Here is a 26,337-nt window from a genome sequence, read left to right as displayed (position 1 = left end):
CATATCGGCTGAGACTGCTAGTCAGTGCGTGTTGGATTGGTGTTTACAGACAGTCTAAACTACAGGTCCAGAATAGTTCACCGAGTTTATAGAATCGAAGTGTCCAGTCCCTTCAGATGTTATTCGGGGGGTTGGTGGGGACTCCACAAGGGTCTGGTCAATTGGGTCGACTCCGGACACCTTTTCCAATGTGCGTAAAACGGTTTTATCTACTCGTCCTCTTTTCCGGACTAGCAACTTCAGGTGAGTGTGCTGAAGTTATTTCGATTTATAGGCCTACTCTACTAACTTTTAATGAATCCAAACAATGGAAACTAGTCCAACAGAACAGTAATTGTGGTTATTAGTAATATCTGGTTATAGCAGTTTAGATCACATGGTTAGATTATGTTTGATCAGTAATTATTCTCCTCCATCCCTCACTCGACACATAATTACGAAGGTATGGTGATATTAGGGAGTAGCTGTTCTATGCATTAGACCAGTAAAGTGGTGAAAACCTTTACTCATACTGGTGCGTTAAGTGAAGTGGGAACTTGGGTCCACGCGCTGGCATAGGGTTGGTCGTCTGAGCATTCCGACGTGATTATACAATGCAACTTGCCTATCCCCTTAATGACTTTACCGTATTTGTCGGTATTGAGGCAAAGACACATTGTCTTGAGGCTTCATGCAACATAATTCGTTTCCTGCTTTTGATAATGTGTATCCGTGCTTGCGTGCTAGCAAATGGATCCGAGATTTTGACTGCCCAGTAGGAAGGTCCACCTGTTTCCCGTGAACAAGTCAAAGGATGTCACTAGTGGCTCATATGAGCTACTATCTTGGCAGATGCACAAAGAACCTCAGTGGATATGTAATAAACAGATTACAATGAAAATAGGTCAAACTGTAGGCTATTTAGTTATCATGTATACAACTGAGCAAGCTAGACTAATTGCAGTTAGCGTCACTGATATTCCTCTGGAGAACAGTAGAGAACATTAGGCGTATTGAGAAAAGTAGGCCTATTTAACCTTGACATAATCTCTGGAAGTGTCCAACTGTGTGCTATAAGGGGATTATATGCATAGGTGCAAGCTGCTTAGGTTTACATTGACATCATGTGCCAAGCAATAATTCATTCATATTAACAGAGTGCCTGACTAATTGTGCAAATAAAGATAGACAATCTTGAGCAATTTACTGGCAATATTGAGCAACAAACTGTTGACACTTTTGACTATCGCAGACATGATACCCCTCCACCCATGGGAATCATTTGGAATTGTTCAAATATCTTGCATTTAGGTTAAGAATCAGTCTCATGCCTGTCCTCGGCACTACAGAAGACTACGCTGGTGTCAGCACTATGCACAACTGTTGAGGAACAATCTTGTTAAAGAGGAGTTCATTAATTGACTCTAGGTTGTTTAGGACAACTCTAGGCCAAAGAGAGAAGTTGTTTAGATAGTGTAAATATCCCTGTTTCCCCTGTTTAGCTAAAATATCAACAGGAAGCTATCACAATACTTTCTTAACCATTACGTGATATTCTGCCATTGGTGATAAATGTTCATTCTTGCCATGACTGGGTTTCCTTTCATAATGTATACCTACGTTTCCTTTCTTTGCTTTCCTACATCTCAACCAGCCTATTCCATGAGCTTGAGAGCTCATGGACACACAATCATGCATGTGTCAGCTTGTCCTGACAATCCTTGTTTACCATCTTGACACACACACGCACACACGCACACACACGCACACACGCACACGTGCACACGTGCACACGCACGCACGCACGCACGCACGCACGCACGCACGCACGCACGCACGCACGCACACACACACACACACACACACACACACACACACACACACGCACGTGTTCAGAGCAATAATGAATTGCCTGCCTGTGCTGGTTACGTAACCTCCAGATATTTGGTTGGCCATTTTAGCATAGTTGATCACATGTCATTTGCCATAATAGAGAAGGGCCACTTCTTTTGCGCCACTGTTATTAGTTCAGGGCCAATATCACCAAGGAAAGTGTTTTGACATGCTAAACAGTCAACACACTTTTTATGCATAAAGTGAATGGGCAGCCCAGGGGCACAGTTGATAGCCACTTGGTCTATCTCAAGTTCCACCCTATAAGCTAACCTCATAAAGTCAAAGGGTGAAACTGCTTTCTGAGCCTTGCAAAGCCACTCTTAAAACTCCTGAATATTTATTTCATGAGAATGGGTTTGGCCCTAAGCTGAAACAATGATTTGATGGCATATCTACTTCCCTGTGCATGACAAAGTTGTTGTGGGGGACAGTTCTGTTTTTCTCCAAACTATTTGTCAATAATGTAAACGAAAGGGGTTCCAGTTAACTAGTGGGTTTCCTCAGGAAAAACAAACCAGTTGCAGCCATTTCAGATAGCTCATCTGACTCAACTGATGTTGTTAATTCATTCATCTGGAAACAGCTAAGTAATGTACCATGTTGGTAACACTGTACTTGACAGCTGACACAACTTGTCATAACCTGTTATAATACGCTCATAACACTGTCACGCCACATATTTAGACCTGCTGTGACATATATTGTGTTATTTTATGGCTGGCTATGACACCTACATAAGCAACACCTACAAACCTTCCACACAAGGCAAAACATTCCGTTACACCATAGTCTACATGTCAACACTATGGTTATGTTATATAACATTTTTAAACTGACCATATTAAATGATCATTGTAGTTGCGCACACATTGATGTCAGACATGCGCCTACCCCAATGCTCCGTTGCTGATGACTGGGATGAATGCAGGAGCAGATTTCAGGAGCAGAACAAGACACCTTGACTGATGACTGACATGAGGGCATGTACGTGATAGGCCTATCTGGCTTATATGATTATGATGATCAGGATGCTTCTTGACAGTGTCATAAAGTGTACATTCTACAAGTTGTTTAAAATATGATCTAAAAAAACAGGACTGTAAAGAATTCATTACAACAACAACAAAGGATTTAAGAAACAAACTTTTAATCGAGAGGAGACTTCTTGGCAGGGCGAAAACCTCAAATGAATAAATGTGGGGTTTGACACTCTTATGTAGGTGTCATAACCAGCCATAAAATAACGCAATATATGTCACAACAGGTGTAAATATATGGGTCATGACAGTGTTATGGCCATATTATGACAAGTTATGATAAGTTATGTCAGCTGTTAGGACATCTTATGACATGTTATGACCGTGTCATAACGTGTTATGACACTGGGTGTCAAGTAAAGTGTTACCAACATATTTTATATTTTATGAGTCCCTGAGTCAAAATTACATTTTAAAATTCATTGATCCATTCAAATATATGCTCCAGAGTTATCCCCACCCCGAAGGCTCTATGGCTACCTGTAAATATGGTGTGTGGAAAAGTTTTCTCCAAAGAATTAGAGTGTTATTGGTGTGGGTGGTAGTACATTTGTTGCGTTGGACCTAGGCCCACTTAAAAGACTTTAAAAAATGCACTTTACTCCAAAACAACAATCTGTGGAGAACTACTTGAGTCAGTGTTGAGGCCGAGGTGGGAGAGGAGGTTTGATGGATTCAACTTTTATCCTTTCTTATCGTAAAAACACTTTTCCTGGCCAATACTACAAGATGAATTGTAGTCTGTCAGTTCACCCCTGAATTCGGAAAAAAGGGGGAGAGAGGGCAGGAGGTAGAGAGAGAGAAGGGGATGGAGAAAGAGCGAAAGGGAGAGAGGGAGAGAGGGAGAGAGCAAGAGTTTGTGTGTGATGTGTGTGCAGTGGCATGTATTCATGGGTGCCAATGGAAGCCATTCTTCCCCCCCAAAATTTACCAAGAAAAAAATTAACTAAATCATGTATCTTTCGTCTTTCTGTGTTTCATACATTTCCTTCATTTCGCAAGAGGCTGAATGTATCTCACCGGAGAAAGCATCCGAGCGGGTGAAACAGTGCCCCTCTGTCTCTGACAGTATGTGTAGCGTATCTGATGCTGTCTGGTCATAAAGAGCATGGCATTGTTGCCGCCTGTAGCATTGAATGCAAGGGAAGCCAGCAAGCATTTGGCCTCCCTTGATAAAAAAAATAAAAAATAGCCAATTAGCGTTGACCAAAACTGAGTGAGCTCAGATGTAAATGGTCCGGGCCACCAAAAGAAAAGTGTCTAGGGAAGCCAGTTTGGATTTGGCTTCAGAACAATCACATCACAAGCTAAACGTCATTATTGACAGATTTTTTGTTGTTGTTGTTGCTGCTCATTGTGTTGTTGTCCTCCGATGGCTAGATAGCTAGCTACAATCGTCCCTTTCCTAAATAAGCCATGGATAGAGATATGGATTTGGACTTATGGTTTTACTTGATTCTCCACACTGGAGAATTTAGTAAATTCAACCTTAAATCCAACCTTAAATTCATACATTGTGCCCCTGGCCTGATAGGATGGAAGTTCAACATGTAGCTAGATGTAGTAGGCTAATGTTAGCTAGCTGGCCTGGTGTATGAAAGGAAGGAAGTTAGGTTAGCAAGCAACTATTTTAGCCAGGTAGCCTAGGATAACACAAACTAAAAGTGTGTACTGTATGACAGAGAAGTTGAAATGGTGCTGGAATAGTGGAGTCTGCTCCTGTTTTCTTTGCAACTTGCGCTGACTCTCCCTGGTTTTAAATCAATAGTTGTTTAGTAGTCCAAAAATCTCTGAAAAATTAACTTGATTCACCATGCTGTAGGTCATGTAATTGTTTGTTACTTGCAATATGTTTTGTGGAATTCAATGAACAGATGTTGCTTCTCCGGTTTTGTAATCAAACAAATGTGTGGTTGAATTTATTCTGCCACTGTGTCTTCTTATTGTCTCGGCCTTAGGCCTATATATCACTGTGTCAAAGCATATGAACTAACAGGTTATAGAGTAAACAACTCAATTATGACAACACATAGGTTGTCATATGGCTTTTTTTTCTGGATTGGCTTCCCCGGTGATTTTACCCATGCACCGTGTGTGTGTGTGTGAGAGACAGAGAGAGTGACAGTGATAGTGAGAGTATGTAGCTTGGCCTGTGAACGCAGGTCGTTACCTGAACTCAGCTCCTCCCTTCCACTATGAAAGAGCTCTTGTAAACGTAACCTGTGCTTGTGAAATCTCTGCCCACAAAGGAGCGAGGAGAGTCTTTGTAGTCTTCTTAGGCTTTGTGTTGTTGTGTGTAGGAGACCCGGCCCAAGTGTTTCTTTCTCCACCCCTGTAAGAGAGTCAGGTTTCGTCCGGCAAACTAGGAGTCTGGTCATCAAAGGGGAAGAAAAACCAACATAGACACGATCTAGGAAATATTGTAATGAACACAATTTCCCAAGTCCGAGAGGAGAGCCATGCCGATTGGTTGAGTTGCCTTACATTGTTCTTCCAGATCCAATGTAAACCCACCTTCTATTCACATTAAGTAACAACAACTCGTTAGATTTGCACCTACGGTACATTTCAACAGTCTTTTTGGTAAGGAAGGTACTCTGTACTGTGTTGATAACATCCACATGCACTCTCTACTGGATACTGACACATTAATCAATCAATGACTATAATGCAGCAGATTGATTGATTGATGTTATTTGATGATTAAAAATACATATAGAGCCATAACACCGATTTAATAGCTACTGTATGCAGTTATTCACTGAGAGAGAGAGAGAGAGAGAGAGAGAGAGAGAGAGAGAGAGAGAGAGAGAGAGAGAGAGAGAGAGAGAGAGAGAGAGAGAGAGAGAGAGAGAGAGAGAGAGAGAGAGAGAGAGAGAGAGAGAGAGAGAGAGAGAGAGAGAGAGAGAGAGAGAGAGAGAGAGAGAGAGAGAGAGAGAGAGAGAGAGAGAGAGAGAGAGAGAGAGAGAGAGAGAGAGAGAGAGAGAGAGAGAGAGAGAGAGAGAGAGAGAGAGAGATATAAGATAAACTGATCTCGGGCAAAAGAAATGCAGGGAGAAGATAATACTGACAGGTTCAAGCAACAGATTTAGAGCAATTGAAGGAACATGTTCATCCCAAAATATGTCACTGCTATAATAAATGATATCTACAAAAGTATGAAAATGACTCACAGAATGTGGAATATTCATACTTTCTTGACATGGGTATTCCTACTTTTTCTGTCTATCTTATCTGCGACATACTGCAAGCCCATACTGCAAGTCTACTGCACTGGCATCCTCACGATATGTCCCTTTCCCTACATAGCTAGCTATTAAAAAGCCATGAATCACTGGACAATGGGTGTGGTCAGTAGACGCTAGAAGTCAAAGTCCCAATTCGAAACGTAAACAAGCAAACGAGCCCAACGGACAGAAAGACGGACAAACAAATAAACATCCCCTTAATATCATCATCTCCAATCTCTCTGGCTGTTCCCACTGAATTCCCCTACAGTGTCCCAGCTAGCACCTTTGGTTCCTTGGAAGTTGTGGGAACGTACGTTTTTGGTGTCCCATTGGTTCTGGGAACGAAGCCATACGTTTCCTGACCAGCAAAATGAGGAGGGTTTAATTACAGACCGCTCCTTGATATCAAGTTACATCCAGTGATGCTCACCATTGTTACATAGCCATTTTTCTCACGTCGGGACAAAAGTTGTTGACAACTGTAGCATTGTAGCTAAGCCTAACCCTAACTATTTTCCTAACTTTAACCTCATTCTCTTAACCTGCCACACTAACTCACCTAACTTGCCACGTTAATTATCCTAATCTGCTATGTAAACAAATCATCTGTGTCAAGAATAGGAATGACCACATCAAGAACTGCGCCGAATTGTGGTCTGACAAAGTTTTACTATGGTTTCCTAAAAGTTTTCCTGGGTGGTTTTATTAACGTTCTGTGAACACCAATTATATAAAAAAAAAATTAATGGAAAGTTTTCTTCACGTCTCGGAACAATTTGAGAACATTATTTTAAATATGACCATCTGGAAACCTGTAGGAAACATTATGCTGAAGTACTGAAAATCCCACAGAAGAACATTGTTTCTTAATGTCCTCTGAACTATATGAGAACATTCCCAATGTCAAACCAGTTGGAGAACATTCGTAGAACATTACTAAAATTGAAATGAAATGTAATAATGTTTGAACTTTTAAGAAACGTTCTGATAAAGTAATGAAATACCATTACATTTTTTTGGTTTAGTTTATTAAATGTGCTGATAATGTTCCAAAGCCAAGCAACTATCCTGCACCATTTCCATAAAGAAAGGTTATGCAGAAGTGTTGAATTTCCCACCGAAGAAACATATGGTTCTCAGAACATTATTCACTAGCTGGGTATCCTGCACATTTCCCAGAATCTTTTGGGAAGGTTGTATAAAAAAATGATTATAGGACAAATAATTAGAGGACAACCATGCTCTCACCAGAGTCTAAGAAACATATGGTTCTCAGGACATCCCACAAGGTTCTGGGAATGGTGAGGATACCCAGCTAGGGCATAATGTTCTGAGAACCATATGTTTCTTAGGTGGGAATTTCACTACTTCAGCATCGCGTGTCTTACATGTTTCCTCATGGTTCTATTTATAGTAATGTTCTCAAATTATTCCGAGAACGTTAAGAAACAACGTTCTTCTGTGAGAATTTCAGTACTTCAGCATGTTTTCTGCAGGTTTTCTCATGATTCTATTTAAAGTCATGTTTTCAGAACATTAAGAAAACTTAAAAAAAAACAAGAAAACATTAGTAATGTTCAAAGAACGTTATAAGAATGTTATTTAAAAACATATACATTCTGTTCTCAGCGTCAATAAAACTCTATCCTCTATCTTGTTAAGTATGTTCAGGTGTGTTGGCCGCTCCCACTCATTGGCTACACCTGATCTTAACCTTTTCACACACGAGTTCCAAATATCTCTAACAGTCGCCCCAGCGTGAGTTGTTTTATGCACGTGATGTCAGAATGCACTCACTGTTCCAAAATGTGATTGTTACGCAACAGGACAGTTAACCTGGGCTGAATGCAAATTATCTATAGGCTGTTTCAACTTGTCAATTTCAAGTTTTATTTTCTAACAACAGTTGGAATTGAGGTGTGTTCCGCCTCTCCATTAACTCCATTTCACTGTTGCAGACAATTTATGTTTGAGGCTTTACTGAACCGGACAAACTTCTCTCTTCGAAATGATCAATGGTGAACTCACCCGTGATGTGATGAATTGTAAATAGGAATTTCTATTAGCTAATTCATATTGTAGTTTTTGACCGCTTGTGTTATGTCAATCTTTCCTCAGTTAGCGCTAGGACTAATGTATCCTACATTTTCTGGTTTGGATGATTGTGTTATGCTGTCACGACTTCTGTGAATGTCCAAAAATAAACTGGTCACATTCAGGACATAACTTTGTAAGGATTGTGTTTGTGCAAAATGTTTCTGTGAAAAAAACAGTGTGGCCAGCTGAAACACTGACTGTTGCGTCAGTCAAAACTGGACGTTCTAAATAAGTGTTCTAATCACACCGGTTTGAGGGTAAGCTGCAGGGACCACTGTAGTATGATCACACTCGTTTGTTGATACATGGTGAGTGCTTGTTTCCTTTGAAATGGGGTGTGTTTGAATAGACTAAAATGAAATACATGGCATGCGAGCTCCATCCTGGTGGCGTAGTGGACTGTTTTCATGGCGACAGAACAGAAGATCATAGGTTTGAATCCCATTGATGTCGTGACACCATAAAAAAGAAACATGTTTGCATGATTAATGCTTAATCAAATACATTTTCTTGTGACCTATCTGTGCTTGGAGTTAAAAACATTTAACACAAACAAAGCAAACGGTGTGTTCTCAGAGCGGTATTTAATTACCTTCAACTAACCTATAAATTATTAAAACCTCCCAGTAAAATGTTCAGGGAACCATAGTAAAACGTTTTCAGAACCTCGCTTCAACCTAAAAATGTAAGTTCCCAGAACAGGTGAAATTTTCACTTCTGTTCTCAGAACGTGTAAAAAACATTCCGTTTTACCAAATGTACTGTATGGCTTCATTCCCAGATCCAATGGCAAACCAAAAACATACATTCCCACAACTTCCAAGGAACCAAATATGCTAGCTAGGCAGCTTATAATGTCAACAATTGCTTTCACTTGAGTAATGTGCCATTTTGCAATTGTAACTGTCACTAATTCCTCATTAAATAGCATTTCTGCTCTAAATGTGAAAGGCATAACGTATATGACATGCTATTAAAGTAATTGGTACACACTTTACAAGCTTTTTTTTTTTATCTCTCTTAAACCCCACATTAGATTCAGAAACCCTTATGAGAAGTCATTGTTAATCAGTTAATCAGTAACACTGGCATCAGAAAGAAAGCTGCTGCATCTCCGAATGAAATCAGGGCCAATTATTTAGTGCCACAGAAATAAGTGCTATTTATGCTCCTAATAAATGAAAGGAAATATGATTAAAAAAATGTAACACACATTCAAATGGTCTGCATCTCATAGTGTGATCTTTAAGATGATGACCTAACATACTTGAGTTTGGATGAACCTACTGTAAATAGGTACTGTGTGAGAACCATTCTAGTCTACCTCCCCTTCCCTTTCCGCTCTCCAACTCCCCCCCCCATCCTCCGTGCTCCAGTTTCCTGGTGGATGATAAATGTGTTGGGGAAGGAGGGTGATGCTGGCCTATGTGCGGTAGCCCCATTCCCCTCACAACAAAAGCCAGTGTGGAGTCTGCTGTGGACAGACAGGTCTGAGCCTCCTCCTCCTCGTCCTCTTTCTGCCAGCAACGGTCATTAACTGGGACTGATATAGGCCAAGCTAGCTAGCTCGGAGCACGTAAATAGAGGCCTTTTTCTCGTCCCTGAGAATTTTGCCATTTCCTGAGGCAGGCCCAATCAGTCTGCCGCCACCCAAAAGATCCCCTCAATGATTTTGGGCAATTTAAAACACATTAGGACCAGGGGGAACTGGGTGCGCTCCTCTGGTGTTGGTGATGAAGGAGGGCCCTCTCTGTCTAATGTACAGTGGGGCTGGTTACTGGTAATGTGGCCTACAGGAAGCCCTCTGCACTGCTGATAAGGAAAATACAGGTTCCTGGGGAGCCGAGCCCAGCAGCTGTTTTCCCAGCTACATGCGTGAACTCATTAGATGAACAAGCATCCAGTCTTTATGGACCCATAGGCTTATAGCCATATCAAAAACCCTCTCAGCATGGGAGGGATGCATGCATTGTCCAATCAAATCGAATCCAATTTAATGCGCAGAATACAACAGGTACCTTACCGTGAAATGCTTACTTACAAGCCCTTAACCAACAATGCAGTTCAATAAATAGAGTTAAGAATATATTTACTAAATAAACTAAAGTTTAAAAAATTATAAAATAAAAAAGTAACACAAGAAAATAACATAACAATAACGAGGCTATATACAGGGGGCACCGGTACCGAGTCAATGTTAGTCGAGGTCATTTGTAAAGTGACTATGTATAGATAATAAACAGGGAGTAGCAGCAGTGTAAAAAGAAAGGGGGGGGGGGGGGGGGTTGTCAATGTAAACAGTCCGGGTGGACATTTGATTAATTGTTCAGCAGTCTTATGGCTTGGGGGTAGAAGCTGTTAAGGAGCCTTTTGGTCCTAGACTTGGCGCTCCAGTACCGCTTGCCGTGCAGTAGCAGAGAGAACAGTCTATGACTTGGGTGACTGGAGTCTTTGACAATTTTGTGGGCCTTCCTCTTGCACCACCTAGTATATACAGTGGTTTGCAAAAGTATTCACCCCCTTGGCCATTTTGTTGCCTTACAACCTGGAATTAAAATAGATTTTTGGGGGGTTTGTATCATTTGATTTACACAACATGCGCTCCACTTTGAAGATACTAAATATTTTTTATTGTGAAACAAACAAGAAATAAGATTTTTTAAAAGAACTTGAGCGTGCATAACTATTCACCCCTCCAGAGTCAATACTTTGTAGAGCCACCTTTTGCAGAAATTACAATCTCTTGGGGAATGTTTCTATAAGCAATTACAATCTCTTGGGGAATGTCTCTATAAGCTTGGTACATCTAGCTACTGGGATTTTTGCCCGTTCATTAAGGCAAAACTGCTCCAGCTCCTTCATGTTGGATGGGTTCCGCTGGTGTACAGCAATCTTTAAATCATACCACAGATTCTCCAATGGATTGAGGTCTGGGCTTTGACTAGGCCATTGCAAGATATTCAAATGTTTCCCCATTAAACCAGTTGAGTGTTGCTTTCGCAGTATGCTTAGGGTCATTGTCCTGCTGGAAGGTGAACCTCCTTCCCAGTCTCAAATCTCTTGAAGACTGAAACAGGTTTCCCTCAAGAATTTCCCTGTATTTAGCGCTTCCATCATTCCTTCAATTCTGACCAGTTTCCCACCACCATGCTTCACTGTGGGGATGGTGTTCTCAGGGTGATGAGAGGTGTTGGGTTTGCGCCAGACATAGCTTTTTCCTTGATGGCCAAAAAGCTAAATTTTTGTCTCATCTGACTAGAGTACCTTCTTCCATATGTTTGGGGAGTCTCCCACATGCCTTTTGGCGAACACCAAACGTGTTTGCTTATTATTTTATTTAAGCAATGGCTTTTTTCTGGCCCCTCTACCGTAAAGCCCCGCTCTGTGGAGTGTAAAGTGGTCCTATGGACGGATACTCCAATCTCCGCTGTGAAGCTCCACAAAGCTCCTTCAGGGTTATCTTTGGTCTCTTTGTTGCGTCTCTGATTAATGCCCTCCTTGCCAGGTCCGTGAGTTTTGGTGGACGGCCCTCTCTTGGCAGGTTTGTTGTGATGCCATATTTTTTCAATTTTTTAATAATGGATTTAATGGTGCTCTGTGGGATGTTCAAAGTTTCAAATATTTTTTATAACTCAACCCTGATCTGTGCTTCGCCACAACTTTGATCTGTTTGGAGAGCTCCTTGGTCTTCATGGTGCCGCTTGCTTGGTGGTGCCACTTGCTTAGTGGTGTTGCAGACTCTGGGGCCTTTCAGAACAGGTGTATATATACTGAGATCATGTGACACATAGATTGCACACAGATGAACTTTATTTAACTAATTATGTTTTTTTAATTATGTGTGACTTCTGAAGGTAATTGGTTGCACTAGCTCTTATTTAGGGGCTTCATAGCAAACGGGGTGAATCCTTTAAGGGGTGGCAGGTAGCCTAGTTGTTAGAGCGTTGGGCCAGTAACTGAAAAGTTTTTAGATCGAATCCTCGAGCTGACAAGGTAAAAATCTGTCGTTCTGCCCCTAAACAAGGCAGTTAACCCACTTTTCCTACATCGTCATTGTAAATAAGAATGTATTTTTAACTGACTTGCCTGGTTAAAAACATATGCGCACACCCCTTTTCCATTTTTATTTGTTAGAATTTTTTTTTTAAACAAGTTATTTTTTTCATTTCACTTCACCAATTTGGAACTATTTTGTATATATCCATTACATGAAATCCAAATAAAAATCTATTTAAATTACAGGTTGTAATGCAACAAAATAGGAAAAATGGTGATGCATTCTTTTGCAAGGCACTATAGGTCATGGATGTCAGGAAGCTTGGCCCCAGTGATGTACTGGGCAATAACCCTCTGTAACGCCTTACGGTCAGATGCCGAGCAGTTGCCATACCAGGCGGTTATGCAAACGGTCTGGATGCTCTCGATGGTGCAGCTGTAGAACTTTTTAAGGATCTGGGGACCCATGCCAAAATCTTTTCAGTCTCCTGAGGGGGAAAAGGTGTTGTCGTGACCTCTTTCACAACTGTCTTGGTGTGTTTGTACCATGATAGTTTGTTGGTGATGTGGACACCGAGGAACTTGAAACTCATGACCCGTTCCACTTCATCCCCGTCGATGATAATGGGGGCCTGTTCGGCCCTCCTTTTCCTATAGTCCACGATTACATTTACATATAAGTCATTTAGCAGACGCTCTTATCCAGAGCGACTTACAAATTGGTGCATTCACCTTATGACATCCAGCGGAACAGCCACTTTACAATAGTGCATCTAAATCTTTTAAGGGGGGGGGGGGGGGTGTCAGAAGGATTGCTTTATCCTATCCTAGGTATTCCTTAAAGAGGTGGGGTTTCAGGTGTCTCCGGAAGGTGGTGATTGACTCCGCTGTCCTGGCGTCGTGAGGGAGTTTGTTCCACCATTGGGGTGCCAGAGCAGCGAACAGTTTTGACTGGGCTGAGCGGGAACTGTACTTCCTCAGTGGTAGGGAGGCGAGCAGGCCAGAGGTGGATGAACGCAGTGCCCTTGTTTGGGTGTAGGGCCTGATCAGAGCCTGAAGGTACTGAGGTGCCGTTCCCCTCACAGCTTCGTAGGCAAGCACCATGGTCTTGTAGCGGATGCGAGCTTCAACTGGAAGCCAGTGGAGAGAGCGGAGGTCGGAGACTTGGAGGGGAGTTGCAATGAGGTTAGTGGAAGAACAGCATCTAGTAAAGATGAGGTCAAGCGTATTGCCTGCCTTGTGAGTAGGGGGGGAAGGTGAGAGGGTGAGGTCAAAAGAGGAGAGGAGTGGAAAGAAGGAGGCAGAGAGGAATGAGTCAAAGGTAGACGTGGGGAGGTTAAAGTCACCCAGAACTGTGAGAGGTGAGCCGTCCTCAGGAAAGGAGCTTATCAAGGCATCAAGCTCATTGATGAACTCTCCGAGGGAACCTGGAGGGCGATAAATGATAAGGATGTTAAGCTTGAAAGGGCTGGTGTGACAGCATGGAATTCAAAGGAGGCGATAGACAGATGAGTAAGGGGTGAAAGAGAGAATGACCACTTGGGAGAGATGAGGATCCCGGTGCCACCACCCCGCTGACCAGAAGCTCTCGGGGTGTGCGAGAACACGTGGGCAGACGAAGAGAGAGCAGTAGGAGTAGCAGTGTTATCTGTGGTGAGCCATGTTTCCGTCAGTGCCAAGAAGTCGAGGGACTGGAGGGAAGCATAGGCTGAGATGAACTCTGCCTTGTTGGCCGCAGATCGACATTTCCAGAGGCTACCGGAGACCTGGAACTCCACGTGGGTCGTGCGGGCTGGGACCACCAGGTTAGGGTGGCCGCGGCCACGCGGTGTGAAGCGTTTGTATGGTCTGTGCAGAGAGGAGAGAACAGGGATAGACAGACACATAGTTGACAGGCTAAAGAAGAGGCTACGCTAATGCAAAGGAGATTGGAATGACAAGTGGACTACTCGTCTCGAATGTTCAGAAAGTTAAGCTTACGTTGGAAAAATCTTATTGACTAAAATGATTAAAATGATACAGTACTGCTGAAGTAGGCTGGCTAGCAGTGGCTGCGTTGTTGACTTTGTTTGAAGTGTAGCTGGCCAGGTAGCCTCGATAGCTGGCTAGGTAACCTCGGTAACTGGCCAGATAATTAGTCTAACTACACAATTGTCCTAGATACAAGGACAGCAAAGACAACTATGTAGCTAGCTAACACTAGCCAGCTAACACTACACTAATCAAATCGTTCCGTTGTAATGTAATAGTTTCTACAGTGCTGCTATTCGGTAGAAGTTGGCTAGCTAGCAGTGTTAGCGGTGTTGACCAGCAGTATTGACTAGGTAGGGGAACGGCAGCGCGGCGGACGAAAATAGCTGGCTAGCTAACCGAAAATTACTCTAGACTCCACAGTTATCTTAGATACAAGGACAGCAGAGACAACTGTGTAACTAGCTAACACTACACTAATCAAGTCGTTCCGTTGTTCCGTTGAATGTAGTAGATTCTACAGTGCTGCTATTCGCTAGCTAGCTAGCTAGCTAGCAGTGTTGATTACATTACGTTACGTTAAAAGGACGAAAATAGCTGGCTAGCTAACCTAGAAAATCGCTCTAAACTACACAATTATCTTTGATACAAAGACGGCTATGTCGCTAGCTAAGATCAAACAAATCAAACCGTTGTACTGTAATGAAATGAAGTGAAAGTGTGATACTACCTGTGGAGCGAAGCTGCCCCAAAATTATTTTACAAATCCAAAATATGAACTTACTGTGCACCGTTTTAATGCAGATTCCCACAGAGGTGTTTTACGTTGCACTTCCTGAGCTAATGATCAACTCCTTTGTCTTGCTCACATTGAGGGAGGCTTATAGCCATATCAAAAACTCTCTCAGCACAGGAGGGAGGAGAGATCGGAGCGATTAATATTATGACTTTATTTGGTTGCGTGCCATATACGGTAGTTATCCAGTATAAGTGAAGATCACATGTAGCTAGTTCAAGTGTTTGCCCCTAAAGGACCTTATAGACCCTGGGTCATATTCATTAGGCACCAAACAGAAGAAAACTAACTGAAATAAGAAGGGATTGCCCGTAAGCCTGGCGGGTAGGAGCGTTGGGCCAGTAACCGAAAGGTTGCTGGATCAAATCCCAGAGCTGACAAGGTAAAAAGCTGCCATTCTGCTCCTGAGCAAGGCACTTAACCCACTGTTCCCTGGGTGCCGAAGATGTGGATATCAATTAAGGCAGCCCTAGGCACCTCTCTGTTTAAGAGGGGTTGGGTTAAATGCGGAAGACACATTTCAGTTGAATGCATTCAGTTGTACCTTGTGGAGTCCTTGTGGACTTCCGGCGCCGACCGAGATGGCCGCCTCGCTTCGCGTTCCTAGGACAATATGCAGTATTTTGTTATTTTATGTGTTATTCCTTACATTGGTACCCCAGGTAATCTTAGGTTTCATTGCATACAGTCGGGAGGAACTACTGAATATAAGAGCAACGTCAACTCACCATCGTTACAACCAGGAATATGACTTTCCCGAAGCGGATCCAGTGTTTTGCCTTCCACCCAATACAATTGATCTGATCCCAGCCGGCGACCCTAAGCGACGCCGGAAAAGGGGCAAACTAAGCGGTCTCCTGGTCAGGCTTCGGAGACGGGCACATCGCGCACCACTCCCTAGCATACTACTCGCCAATGTCCAGTCTCTTGACAATAAGGTTGATGAAATCCGAGCAAGGGTAACATTCCAGAGAGACAGAGATTGTAACGTTCTTTGCTTCACGGAAACATGGCTCACTCGAGAGACGCTAACGGAGTCGGTGCAGCCAGCTGGTTTCTTCACGCATCGCGCCGACAGAAACAAACGTCTTTCTGGTAAGAAGAGGGGCGGGGGTGTATGCCTTATGATTAACGAGACGTGGTGTGATCATAACAACATACAGGAACTCAAGTCATTCTGTTCACCTGATCTATAATTCCTCACAATCAAATGTCGACCGCATTATCTACCAAGGGAATTCTCTTCGATTATAATCACAGCCGTATATATTCCCCCCCAAGCAGACACATCGATGGCCCTGAACGAACTTTATCTGACTCTTTGTAAACTGGAAACCACACACCCTGAGGCTGCATTCATCGTAGCTGGGGACTTTAACAAGGCTAATCTGAAAACAAAACTCCCTAAATTCTATCAGCATATTGATTGTGCTACCAGGGCTGGTAAAACCTTGGATCATTGTTATACTAACTTCCGCGACGCATATAAGGCCCTCCCCCGCCCTCCTTTCGGAAAAGCTGACCACGACTCCATTTTGTTGCTTCCAGCCTACAAACAGAAACTAAAACAGCAAGCTCCCTCGCTCAGGTCTGTTCAACGCTGGTCCGACCAATCTGATTCCACGCTTCAAGACTGCTTCGATCATGCGGATTGGGATATGTTCCGCATTGCGTCCAACAACAACATTGACGAATACGCTGATTCGGTGAGTGAGTTCATTAGAAAGTGCATTGACGATGTCGTACCCACAGCAACGATTAAAACATTCCCAAACCAGAAACCGTGGATTGATGGCAGCATTCGCGTGAAACTGAAAGCGCGAACCACTGCTTTTAACCAGGGCAAGGTGACCGGAAACATGACCGAATACAAACAGTGTAGCTATTCACTCCGCAAGGCAATCAAACAAGCTAAGTCCCAGTATAGAGACAAAGTAGATTCGCAATTCAACAGCTCAGACACAAGAGGTATGTGGCAGGGTCTACAGTCAATCACGGATTACAAAAAGAAAACCAGCCCCATCGCGGCAGACTAAATAACTTTTAGTTATTGTCCTCGCTTTGAGGACAATACAGCGCCACTGACACGGCCCGCTACCAAAACCTGCGGGCTCTCCTTCACTGCAGCCGAGGTGAGTAAAACATTTAAACGTGTTAACCCTCGCAAGGCTGCAGGCCCAGACGGCATTCCCAGCCGCGTCCTCAGAGCATGCGCAGACCAGCTGTCTGGTGTGTTTAAGGACATATTCAATCAATCCTTATCCCAGTCTGCTGTTCCCACATGCTTCAAGAGGGCCACCATTGTTCCTGTTCCCAAGAAAGCTAAGCTAAACTAACTGAGCTAACTGAGCTAAACGACTACCGCCCCGTAGCACTCACTTCCGTCATCATGAAGTGCTTTGAGAGACTAGTCAAGGACCATATCACCTCCACCCTACCTGACACCCTAGACCCACTCCAATTTGCTTACCGACCCAATAGGTCCACAGACGACGCAATCGCAACCACACTGCACACTGCCCTAACCCATCTGGACAAGAGGAATACCTATGTGAGATCATCCTGTACCTATCGAGAGCATCCTGTCGGGCTGTATCACCGCCTGGTACGGCAACTGCTCCGCCCACAACCGTAAGGCTCTCCAGAGGGTAGTGAGGTCTGCACAACGCATCACCGGGGGCAAACTACCTGCCCTCCAGGACACCTACACCACCCGATGTCACAGGAAGGCCATAAAGATCATCAAGGACAACAACCACCCAAGCCACTGCCTGTTCACCCCGCTATCATCCAGAAGACAAGGTCAGTACAGGTGCATCAAAGCAGGGACCGAGAGACTGAAAAACAGCTTCTATCACATCAGACTGTTAAACAGCCACCACTAACATTTAGTGGCCACTGCCAACATACTGACTCAACTCCAGCCACTTTAATAATGGGAATTGATGGAAATTATGTAAAAATGTACCACTAGCCACTTTAAACAATGCCACTTAATATACTGTTTACATACCCTACATTACTCATCTCATATGTATATGTATATACTGTACTCTATATCATCTACTGCATCTTGCCATCTTTATGTAATACATGTATCACTAGTCACTTTAAACTATGCCACTTTATGTTTACATACCCTACATTACTCATCTCATATGTATATACTGTACTCTATACCATCTACTGCATCTTGCCTATGCCGTTCTGTACCATCACTCATTCATATATCTTTATGTACATATTCTTTATCCCTTTACACTTGTGTGTATAAGGTTGTAGTTGTGGAATTGTTAGGTTAGATTACTTGTTGGTTATTACTGCATTGTTGGAACTAGAAGCACAAGCATTTCGCTACACTCGCATTAACATCTGCTAACCATGTGTATATGACAAATAAAATTTGATTTGATTTGAACTGACTAGGTATTTCCCTTTATATGCATATTTTTGTTTTATGTTGCAAAACGTTTTGGTATGGTGTGCCCTAATGTATACAACCCTGTACTACCGCTCATATCTTCCCAGAGGTTTTAGAGTACTAGGTCATGTTTCTTCTTGGTCATTGGGTTGAACAGCACCCCTGGTGCCTACCCATAGAAATGGGGTATTGCACTCTCTACAAAATGTGGTTTGGCCATCCATTTTAACGGGACAGAACACTTCTTCTAATTACACTGAACAAAAATATAAATGCAACATGTAAAGTGTTGGTCCCATGTTTCATGGGCTGAAATAAAATATCACAGAAATGTTCCATACGCACAAATTTGTTCACATCACTGTTAGTGAGCATTTCTCCTTTGCCAAGATAATCCATCCACCTGACAGGTGTGGCATATCAAGAAGCTGATTAAACAGCATTATCATTACACATGTGCACCTTGTGCTGGGGACAATAAAAGGCCACTCTAAAATCTGCAGTTTTGTCACAAAACATGCCACGGATGTCTCATGTTTTGAGGGAGCTTGCAATTCGCATGCTGACTGCAGGAATGATCACCAGAGCTGTTGCCAGATAATTGAATGTTCTTTTCTCTATCATACGCCACCTCCAACGTTGTTTTAGAGAGTTTGGCAGTACATCCAACCGGCCTCACATCCAACCTGCCTCACGACCGCAGACCATGTGTATGGCGTCGTGTGCGCGAGTGGTTTGCTAATGTCAACGAACACAATTAGATTTTATCAATGGCAATTTGAATGCACAATTGTACTGTGATAAGATCCTGAGGCTCATTGTGAGGCACATTTTTTTTTAAAGATATTTGTGACCAACAGATGCATATTTGTATTCCCAGTCATGTGAAATCCATTGATTAGGGCTTGATGAATTTATTTCAATTGACTGATTTCCTTATATGAACTGTAACTAAGGAAAATCTTTGAAATTGTTTCACTCTTTTGGAACCCTTTTTTCTAAGAGTGTAGCGTTGTCTGGAGACTATTATAAGTGTGCAGAATACACACATGAACGCGCACACACACACGCACTCACGCACGCACGCACACACACACACACACACACACACAAACACAAACACACACACACACATACAAACACACACACACACACACACAGACACACACACACACACACACACACACACACACACACACACACACACACACACACACACACACACACACACACACACACACACACACACACACAAGCAAACAGGGCAATCTTAACTCGGACGACACCTGAACAGAATAAGCCGGGCTTCTGATTTAACTGGGGCCAAGACCATTTATTACAGTTTTTTTAATTCGCTTTGTTGCTATTTAACAAGAATGTGAAATTTCAAAACACTTAGTACAAAATGCCACACTGGTAACACTTGTAATGCAGCAAGTCTTATTCTAAACCTTATATTGTGCATTCATTTTGTTTGTAGACATGTCTCACCACACAACCATTGATCCAAAATATAAATATACCGATATAATTACAACAATAAAATTAAACTAGTTAAATTAATGAAAAAACATAATGATTGGAAGGTACTAGTTTGCATCAAGCCTGACCATTGGTTCTCAGCTACATTGCAGTAAATGTCCAGGGCCAAACGGGCACCCAGGGCACGGACACCCAGGGCATGTGCCCCGTGGCCCCCGACCTCCAGCCCCCCCCCCCCCCCCCCCCCCCCCCCAAAATGCCCTGTAAATGTCCTCATTGTTCATACACCTGGGGAAAAACCTTTGAACATGGCGAATCCAAGCCTGACATAGGTCTGGATTGATGTCATTGCATGCCTCATCCATGGCCTGAAGGAGGGTGGCATGCTTATGTCTTATGTGACTCAGTTCACCAGAGTTGTGGGTTCGACTCACACTGAGATCACATACAGAAATGTGTGGACTCACTCACTGCGTAAATGGCATATAAATGGTGTTTTCCAATGCAATTTTAGTAAAGCAGTGTGAAACCCCTCCATCAAGAAGACCCCAGCAACTTAATTTGGTATACTTATTACTGTAATGCCAGTTGTCAAAAAACTTTGTATCATACAGTTACATTGTTATAATTCTCTAAGTCTTCTGTGATGTTTATAAATGTCACGTTCTGACCTTAGTTCCTTTTTTATGTCTTTATTTTAGTTTGGTCAGGGCGTGAGTTGGGGTGGGCATTCTATGTATTTTTCTATGTTCTGTTCTGTATGTTATATTTCTATGTGTTTGGCCTGGTATGGTTCTCAATCAGAGGCAGGTGTCAGTCGTTGTCTCTGATTGGGAGCCATATTTAGGTAGCCTGTTTTCTATTGTGTTTTGTGGGTGATTGTTTCCTGTGTTAGTACCATACGGTACTGTTTCGGTTTTCATTTATTCTCTTGTTCTTTTGTATTTTGTATTCATTCTCGATTAAATGATATTATGGATACGTACCACGCTGCGTTTTGGTTCTCCTTCCACCAACGAAAGCCGTTACAATAAAGTGTAGTACTGGGATGCAAACTCCAAATGGAATACATTTCAACTCTACAGTATATCTGACATGGTACAGGGGTCTTCTTTTTTAAGCCCATAACTATGTGTGTGAGGTGTATACATTTGTTTCAAAGTAGATTTGTTTAAGAGTACCAATAAACACTCTGTGTGACCCTGATTTAGCCCACTGCAGTAAAAGGATCATTATTGGCCTCCCCCTCAATGTCAGTATGACAAAGGAGCTGATCGTGGACTACAGGATACGGAGGGCCGAGCACACCCCCATTCACATGGACTGGGCTGTAGTGGAGCGGGTTTGAGAGCTTAAAGTTCCTCTGTGTCCACATCACTAAGAATCTATCATGGTCCATACACACCAACACAGGCACGACAATGGCTCTTCCCTCTCAGGAGGCCGAAAAGATTTGGCATGGTCCCTCAGCTCCTCAAAAAGTTCTACAGCTGCACCATCGAGAGCATCTTGACTGGCTGCATCACCGCTTAGTATGGCAACTGCTTGGCATCCAACCACAAGGCACTACAGAGGGTAGAGCGTATGGCCCAGTACATCACTGGGGCCGAGCTTCCTGCCATCCAGGACCTCTATACCGGGCGGTGTTAGAGGGAGGCCCTAAAAATTGTCAAAGACTCCACCAACCCAAGCCATAGACTGTTTTCTCTTCTACTGCACAGCAAGCTGTACCCATGCACCAAGTCTGGAACCAACAGGATCCTGAACAGCTAATCAAATGGCTACCCGGACTACCTGCATTGATCCTTTTTTGGACTAACTCTCTTGCACTTACTCTTTGCACACATATGCATACTGATGCCACACACACACACTCACACATACAGTACTCACACTGACACATACACATTTTCACACTCACCACATACACTGCTGCTACTGTCTATCTATCCTGTTGCCTAGTCAGTTTACACCTACCTATATGTACAGTAAATAGCTACCTCAACTACCTCGTACCCCTGCACATCGACTCGGTACTGGTGCTCCCTGTATATAGCCATGTTATTTTCTACTCACTAAAATATATAGCCATGTTATTTTTACTTGTTCTTTTTATTAGTTATTCACTGTATTTTTTTAAATATATATTTTTTTAAATCTTTAACTCTGCATTGATGGAAAAGGACCCGTAAGTTTCACTGTTAGTCGACACATATTGTCTATGAAGCATGTGACAAATAAAATTTGATTGGATTAAGTTATAGTAAAATCAATTTTAACAAATGAGAAGACAATCATATCAAAAGTAATGTGAGCCATTTATTTCTAGATGAAACACTAATTAAGGTGAAAAGTGACTGTATGATTTGATTTTGTGGTGTGGTAGTTAGTAAATTGAAAATGTGCTTATAGTTTTGAAGCAACTGTCTTGTCAATGATCTGTTTTTAGTTTTGTACTAAGAGTTGTGAATAACATACTTATGAAAATTGCACTAAAGCGATTGAAAACAAATGTAATATCAGAGGAAAACTGACATGATCAGCCGAATACTGATGTAATGTTGTTTTGTAGTTAAACAGGAACTGTTGAGCGATTTAAGAATGTCTCTTCCTGATTCTGGGTTCGAGTCCAGGCTCTGTCGCAGCCGGCCGCGACCGGGAGACCCATGGGGCGGCGCACAATTGGCCCAGCGTTGTCCGGGTTAGGGTAGGGATTGGCCGGCAGGGATGTCCTTGTCCCATCGCGCACTAGCGACTCCTGTAGCGGGCTGGGCACAGTGCACACTGACACGGTCACCAGCTGTACAGTGTTTCCTCCCACACATTGGTGTGGCTGGCTTCTGGGTTAAGTGGGCATTGTGTTAAGAAGCAGTGCGGCTTGGTTGGGTTGCGTTTCAGAGGACGCACTGTTCTCGACCTTCACCTCTCCCGAGTCCGTACGGGAGTTGCAGCAATGAGACAAGACTGTAACTACCAATTGGATACCAAGAAATTGGGGAGAAAATGTATATTTTTTATAATGTCCCTTCCTTGGACTGTGTTTGTGTGTGTGTTTTTGTGTGTAGACCACACTGCAGACTCCATTCTGTGCGTGTCACTCAATCTATTATCTGGAGCAGGGAAAATGCTGCCAAGTTTTGTCTCTCTTTAATTTCCAGCACTTTCTCTGTAATGTGTGGGTGTGAGCGTCTGTTGGTACACCAACATCCATAACATACAGTATTGATGTTGTATGTATGTACTGTATGTACAGTATGTATGTATGTATGTTTACTAGTGTTTCTGTTGCATAACTACTATGTTGTGCTGTGTTCCTGTGGCTTCAGGCATGTTACCGGTCAGTGGGATGAGGGTGTACACGTCGGGGGAGGTGGAGGCGGTGAACGGCACAGATGTGCGGCTGAAATGTAACTTCCAGAGCAGCTCGCCCATCACCCCAGCAACGCTCACGGTCTCATGGAGCTTCCGCCCCCTCGAACCTGGCCGCGAGGAGTCAGTGAGTCACCCTGGCTGATTGTAGAACCCTCTGGGCATCCTCGAAATGTAGTTCAGAGACTGTGTGTGTGTGTGTGTGTGTGTGTGTGTGTGTGTGTGTGTGTGTGTGTGTGTGTGTGTGTGTGTGTGTGTGTGTGTGTGTGTGTGTGTGTGTGTGTGTGTTTATAATCTGCATTCTGTTGTTTGTCAAGGACCTCTGAGTCAGCCATCAACCTCCTTGTCAGTGTCATTTAGGAATCTGGCTAAACCTTTTAGAAAAATGACCTTGTTTTGGAAACGCTATTGTTGGAGAAGCTCTATTAGAGGCGACAATCTAGTAAATTAGATACAATTAACTACCCTCTAATGAGATGCAATTGGATCTCATTAAGCATTGTGCCAATACATGCCAGGTGTTCTACTACCATGAGAGGCCTTACCCTCCCCCAGAAGGGCGTTTCCATAAGCGGGCGACATGGGCGGGTGATATCATGGGGCAGGACGCCTCCATCGTGGTGCGTGAGGTCAAGTTCTCCTACAACGGGACGTTCAGCTGCCAGGTGAAGAACCCTCCGGACGTCCACGGCAACGCGGGGGAGGTGAAACTAACCGTGGTCACCACAGGTTAGTGTCTGTCTACTGTGAAGCGTTCAAGGGTGCTGGGTTAAAATATACTGTAGACGTGTCTGCTGTCCAATCTTTGGCGTCAGGCTGTGAAAACCTCCCAGCAATCTTTACAAAACCAATCTGGCCCATTTGTCATTTATTCAATCCAGCAGCTCCTTTCTCACAGTAGGTACTAGCTGACATTGCTACTGTAATGGGATAATATGTTTGCTGTTGATACATTTAAAAAAATCCTAAAACATCCCATAAGGTCATCATCATGTACCTCCCCTGGGAACCAGCCATCTAGTCCTGTTTGAATAGAGAGTTTCCTCTTAGTCTATTTATTTCCCCCTCTTTTCTTTCCAGCCTCCTTCTCTGAGATTGTCATTCTGGCTGCAGCCATCGGGGGCGCCATCATGCTGATGGTCATCCTCCTCGTCGTCATCATGTCAATAAGGCAATGTTTCAAGAAGAGACAGGAGGAGTGGGTGGAGGAACTGCCTCGCAGAGAGAGAAAGGACCCTACAGTGTGGTAAGACAGAGAGAGCGAGAGGGAGCGAGAGAGAGTGGGATCTCTCCAACCTGTCTTCCCTCTGGCTGGGCTCTGTGGTGCTCACCTCTGGGACTGGGCTCAGTCAATTGCTCTGTCTGCGTGGACACTCTCCTCTGAACCTAGCTTTGGAACCAAAACCTGGACCTATCGTTGGGCAGATGTTTTTACAAAGAGCAGACTAAAAGTGCCTTAGAATACTACTGTAGATTATCCATCTGCTGGATCCTGTATCTTACCGCCATGCACCTTTCTGGAAAGACAGTAGGCCTGCATTAATATTTTCCTGTATATTAAATGGAATTCTTAACACATTTCCTGTTTAAGTGTAGATGTTTTATGAGATAGTTGTGGGAAATTATGTACAGTATTTCTATTGTGGTTTCCTACTATCAGTTTCAAACTCTAACATCTGCCCAATCATTTTCCAATCGCATAGGACTTAGTAAGCCAATGCCCATGGTTGTATAGGTACAGGCAGTCTCTCTCTCATCTGGTTCAATGCATTTCAACCACAAGTCCACGACAAGATCTCTTTACATTTCTGTCTTAGTTTACTGCTGACCAATGATATTATTTGATTTTGTCCTGAAGTGATTTTGTATTTCTAAACAGATAGTTTTTTATCAGTGAAAATGTTCAACTACTGCAGAAATACTCAAAATGCTGTCAATATTCACTGCAAGACCTAAGGCACTTGCTTAAAGCAGACATTTCTCAAATATTATAATCAACATACAGTTGATTATATCAACATTGTTAAATCATTATTTTCAAATTATTAAACATTTCAAAGAATTTACTATTTCACTATGACTGTCACTGTATTGTAGTTTTTTCACCTTTAGACTGTTGAAACCCCATGTGTCTGTTTTAGACAGGGCAATTATGGTCAGTTGAACACATCAAATTCTATATCAGTAGTGTTCCTTATCTATGGTCTATGGATGAAGGGACTACTTTGCCTCTCATTCTGTTGGGTGGGTTTTCAGATCCCTCTGCATTGGGTGCTTCTTTAGGTTTCAATTTAAACAACGTCATGTGTAACCACATATGCCTCAACAACAAAAGCCAACTCTACTACTTGGCGATGGAAGTATTTTTCTTTTACAACAACAAAATCCAGACCAATTGATTGATCCTGATCAAACATGGTGTTCCAAGATGGCATCGCTTGAAGAGTTGTTCTTTTCCTATTCATTGAAGAGGTGGCTGCCTCTCATCTAAAAGGCAAATTCATGCTCAACCTTTCCCGATTTTTGATCTCTGCGTGTGCGTATGTTCGTCTTTGTGTGTATGTCCCTGTTCCTGGCCTTGTCCTCTGTGTGTATGTGTCTTAGCCACCCTGCAAGGGCCATCCACCTGTATATGGACGATGACGTGCTAGAGGTTGACAGCTCAGACGGTATGATCTCTGAGGCCAGCACTAAGGACCCCAGTTCCTCTGAGGAAGACGACAGGAGCTCTGACTACGACGGAGGGGATGACTCTGACTGAGATAGGGACAGTGGCACCACAGGAGGCTGGGGGCACCTTAATTGGGGAGGACGGGCTCGTGGTAATGGCTGGAGAATAGGTGGAATGGTATCAAACACATAGTTTCCATGATGCCATTCCATTTGCTCCGTCATCATTATGAGCCGTACTCCCCTCAGCAGCCTCCTGTGAGCAGGGCTGGTTTAATGCAGGGGCTTACAGGGACTGAAGCACCTTGGCCCAAGCCCGTAGAGGGCCCAAGAGACAAAAACATATACAGTGGGGCAAAAAAGTATTTAGTCAACCACCAACTGTGCAAGTTC

General features: G+C 43.1%; 1 protein-coding gene across 1 annotated transcript; it reads left to right on the top strand.

Moving 5' to 3' along the window:
* LOC129832316 (myelin protein zero-like protein 2) lies at positions 1-26,091 on the top strand. Its single transcript, XM_055896287.1, has 5 exons — positions 1-243; positions 23,232-23,401; positions 23,793-24,003; positions 24,355-24,520; positions 25,879-26,091. Exons 1-5 carry the CDS (start codon positions 117-119, stop codon positions 26,033-26,035), a joined length of 831 nt encoding a protein of 276 aa, XP_055752262.1. The 5' UTR covers positions 1-116; the 3' UTR covers positions 26,036-26,091.
* The last annotated feature ends 246 nt before the right edge of the window (positions 26,092-26,337 follow it).

This window comes from Salvelinus fontinalis, chromosome 33, assembly GCF_029448725.1.
Source record: "Salvelinus fontinalis isolate EN_2023a chromosome 33, ASM2944872v1, whole genome shotgun sequence".
Lineage (NCBI taxonomy): Eukaryota > Metazoa > Chordata > Actinopteri > Salmoniformes > Salmonidae > Salvelinus > Salvelinus fontinalis.
Note: the sequence above shows the minus strand (reverse complement) of the source record. Positions and strands in the feature narration are given on the sequence as shown.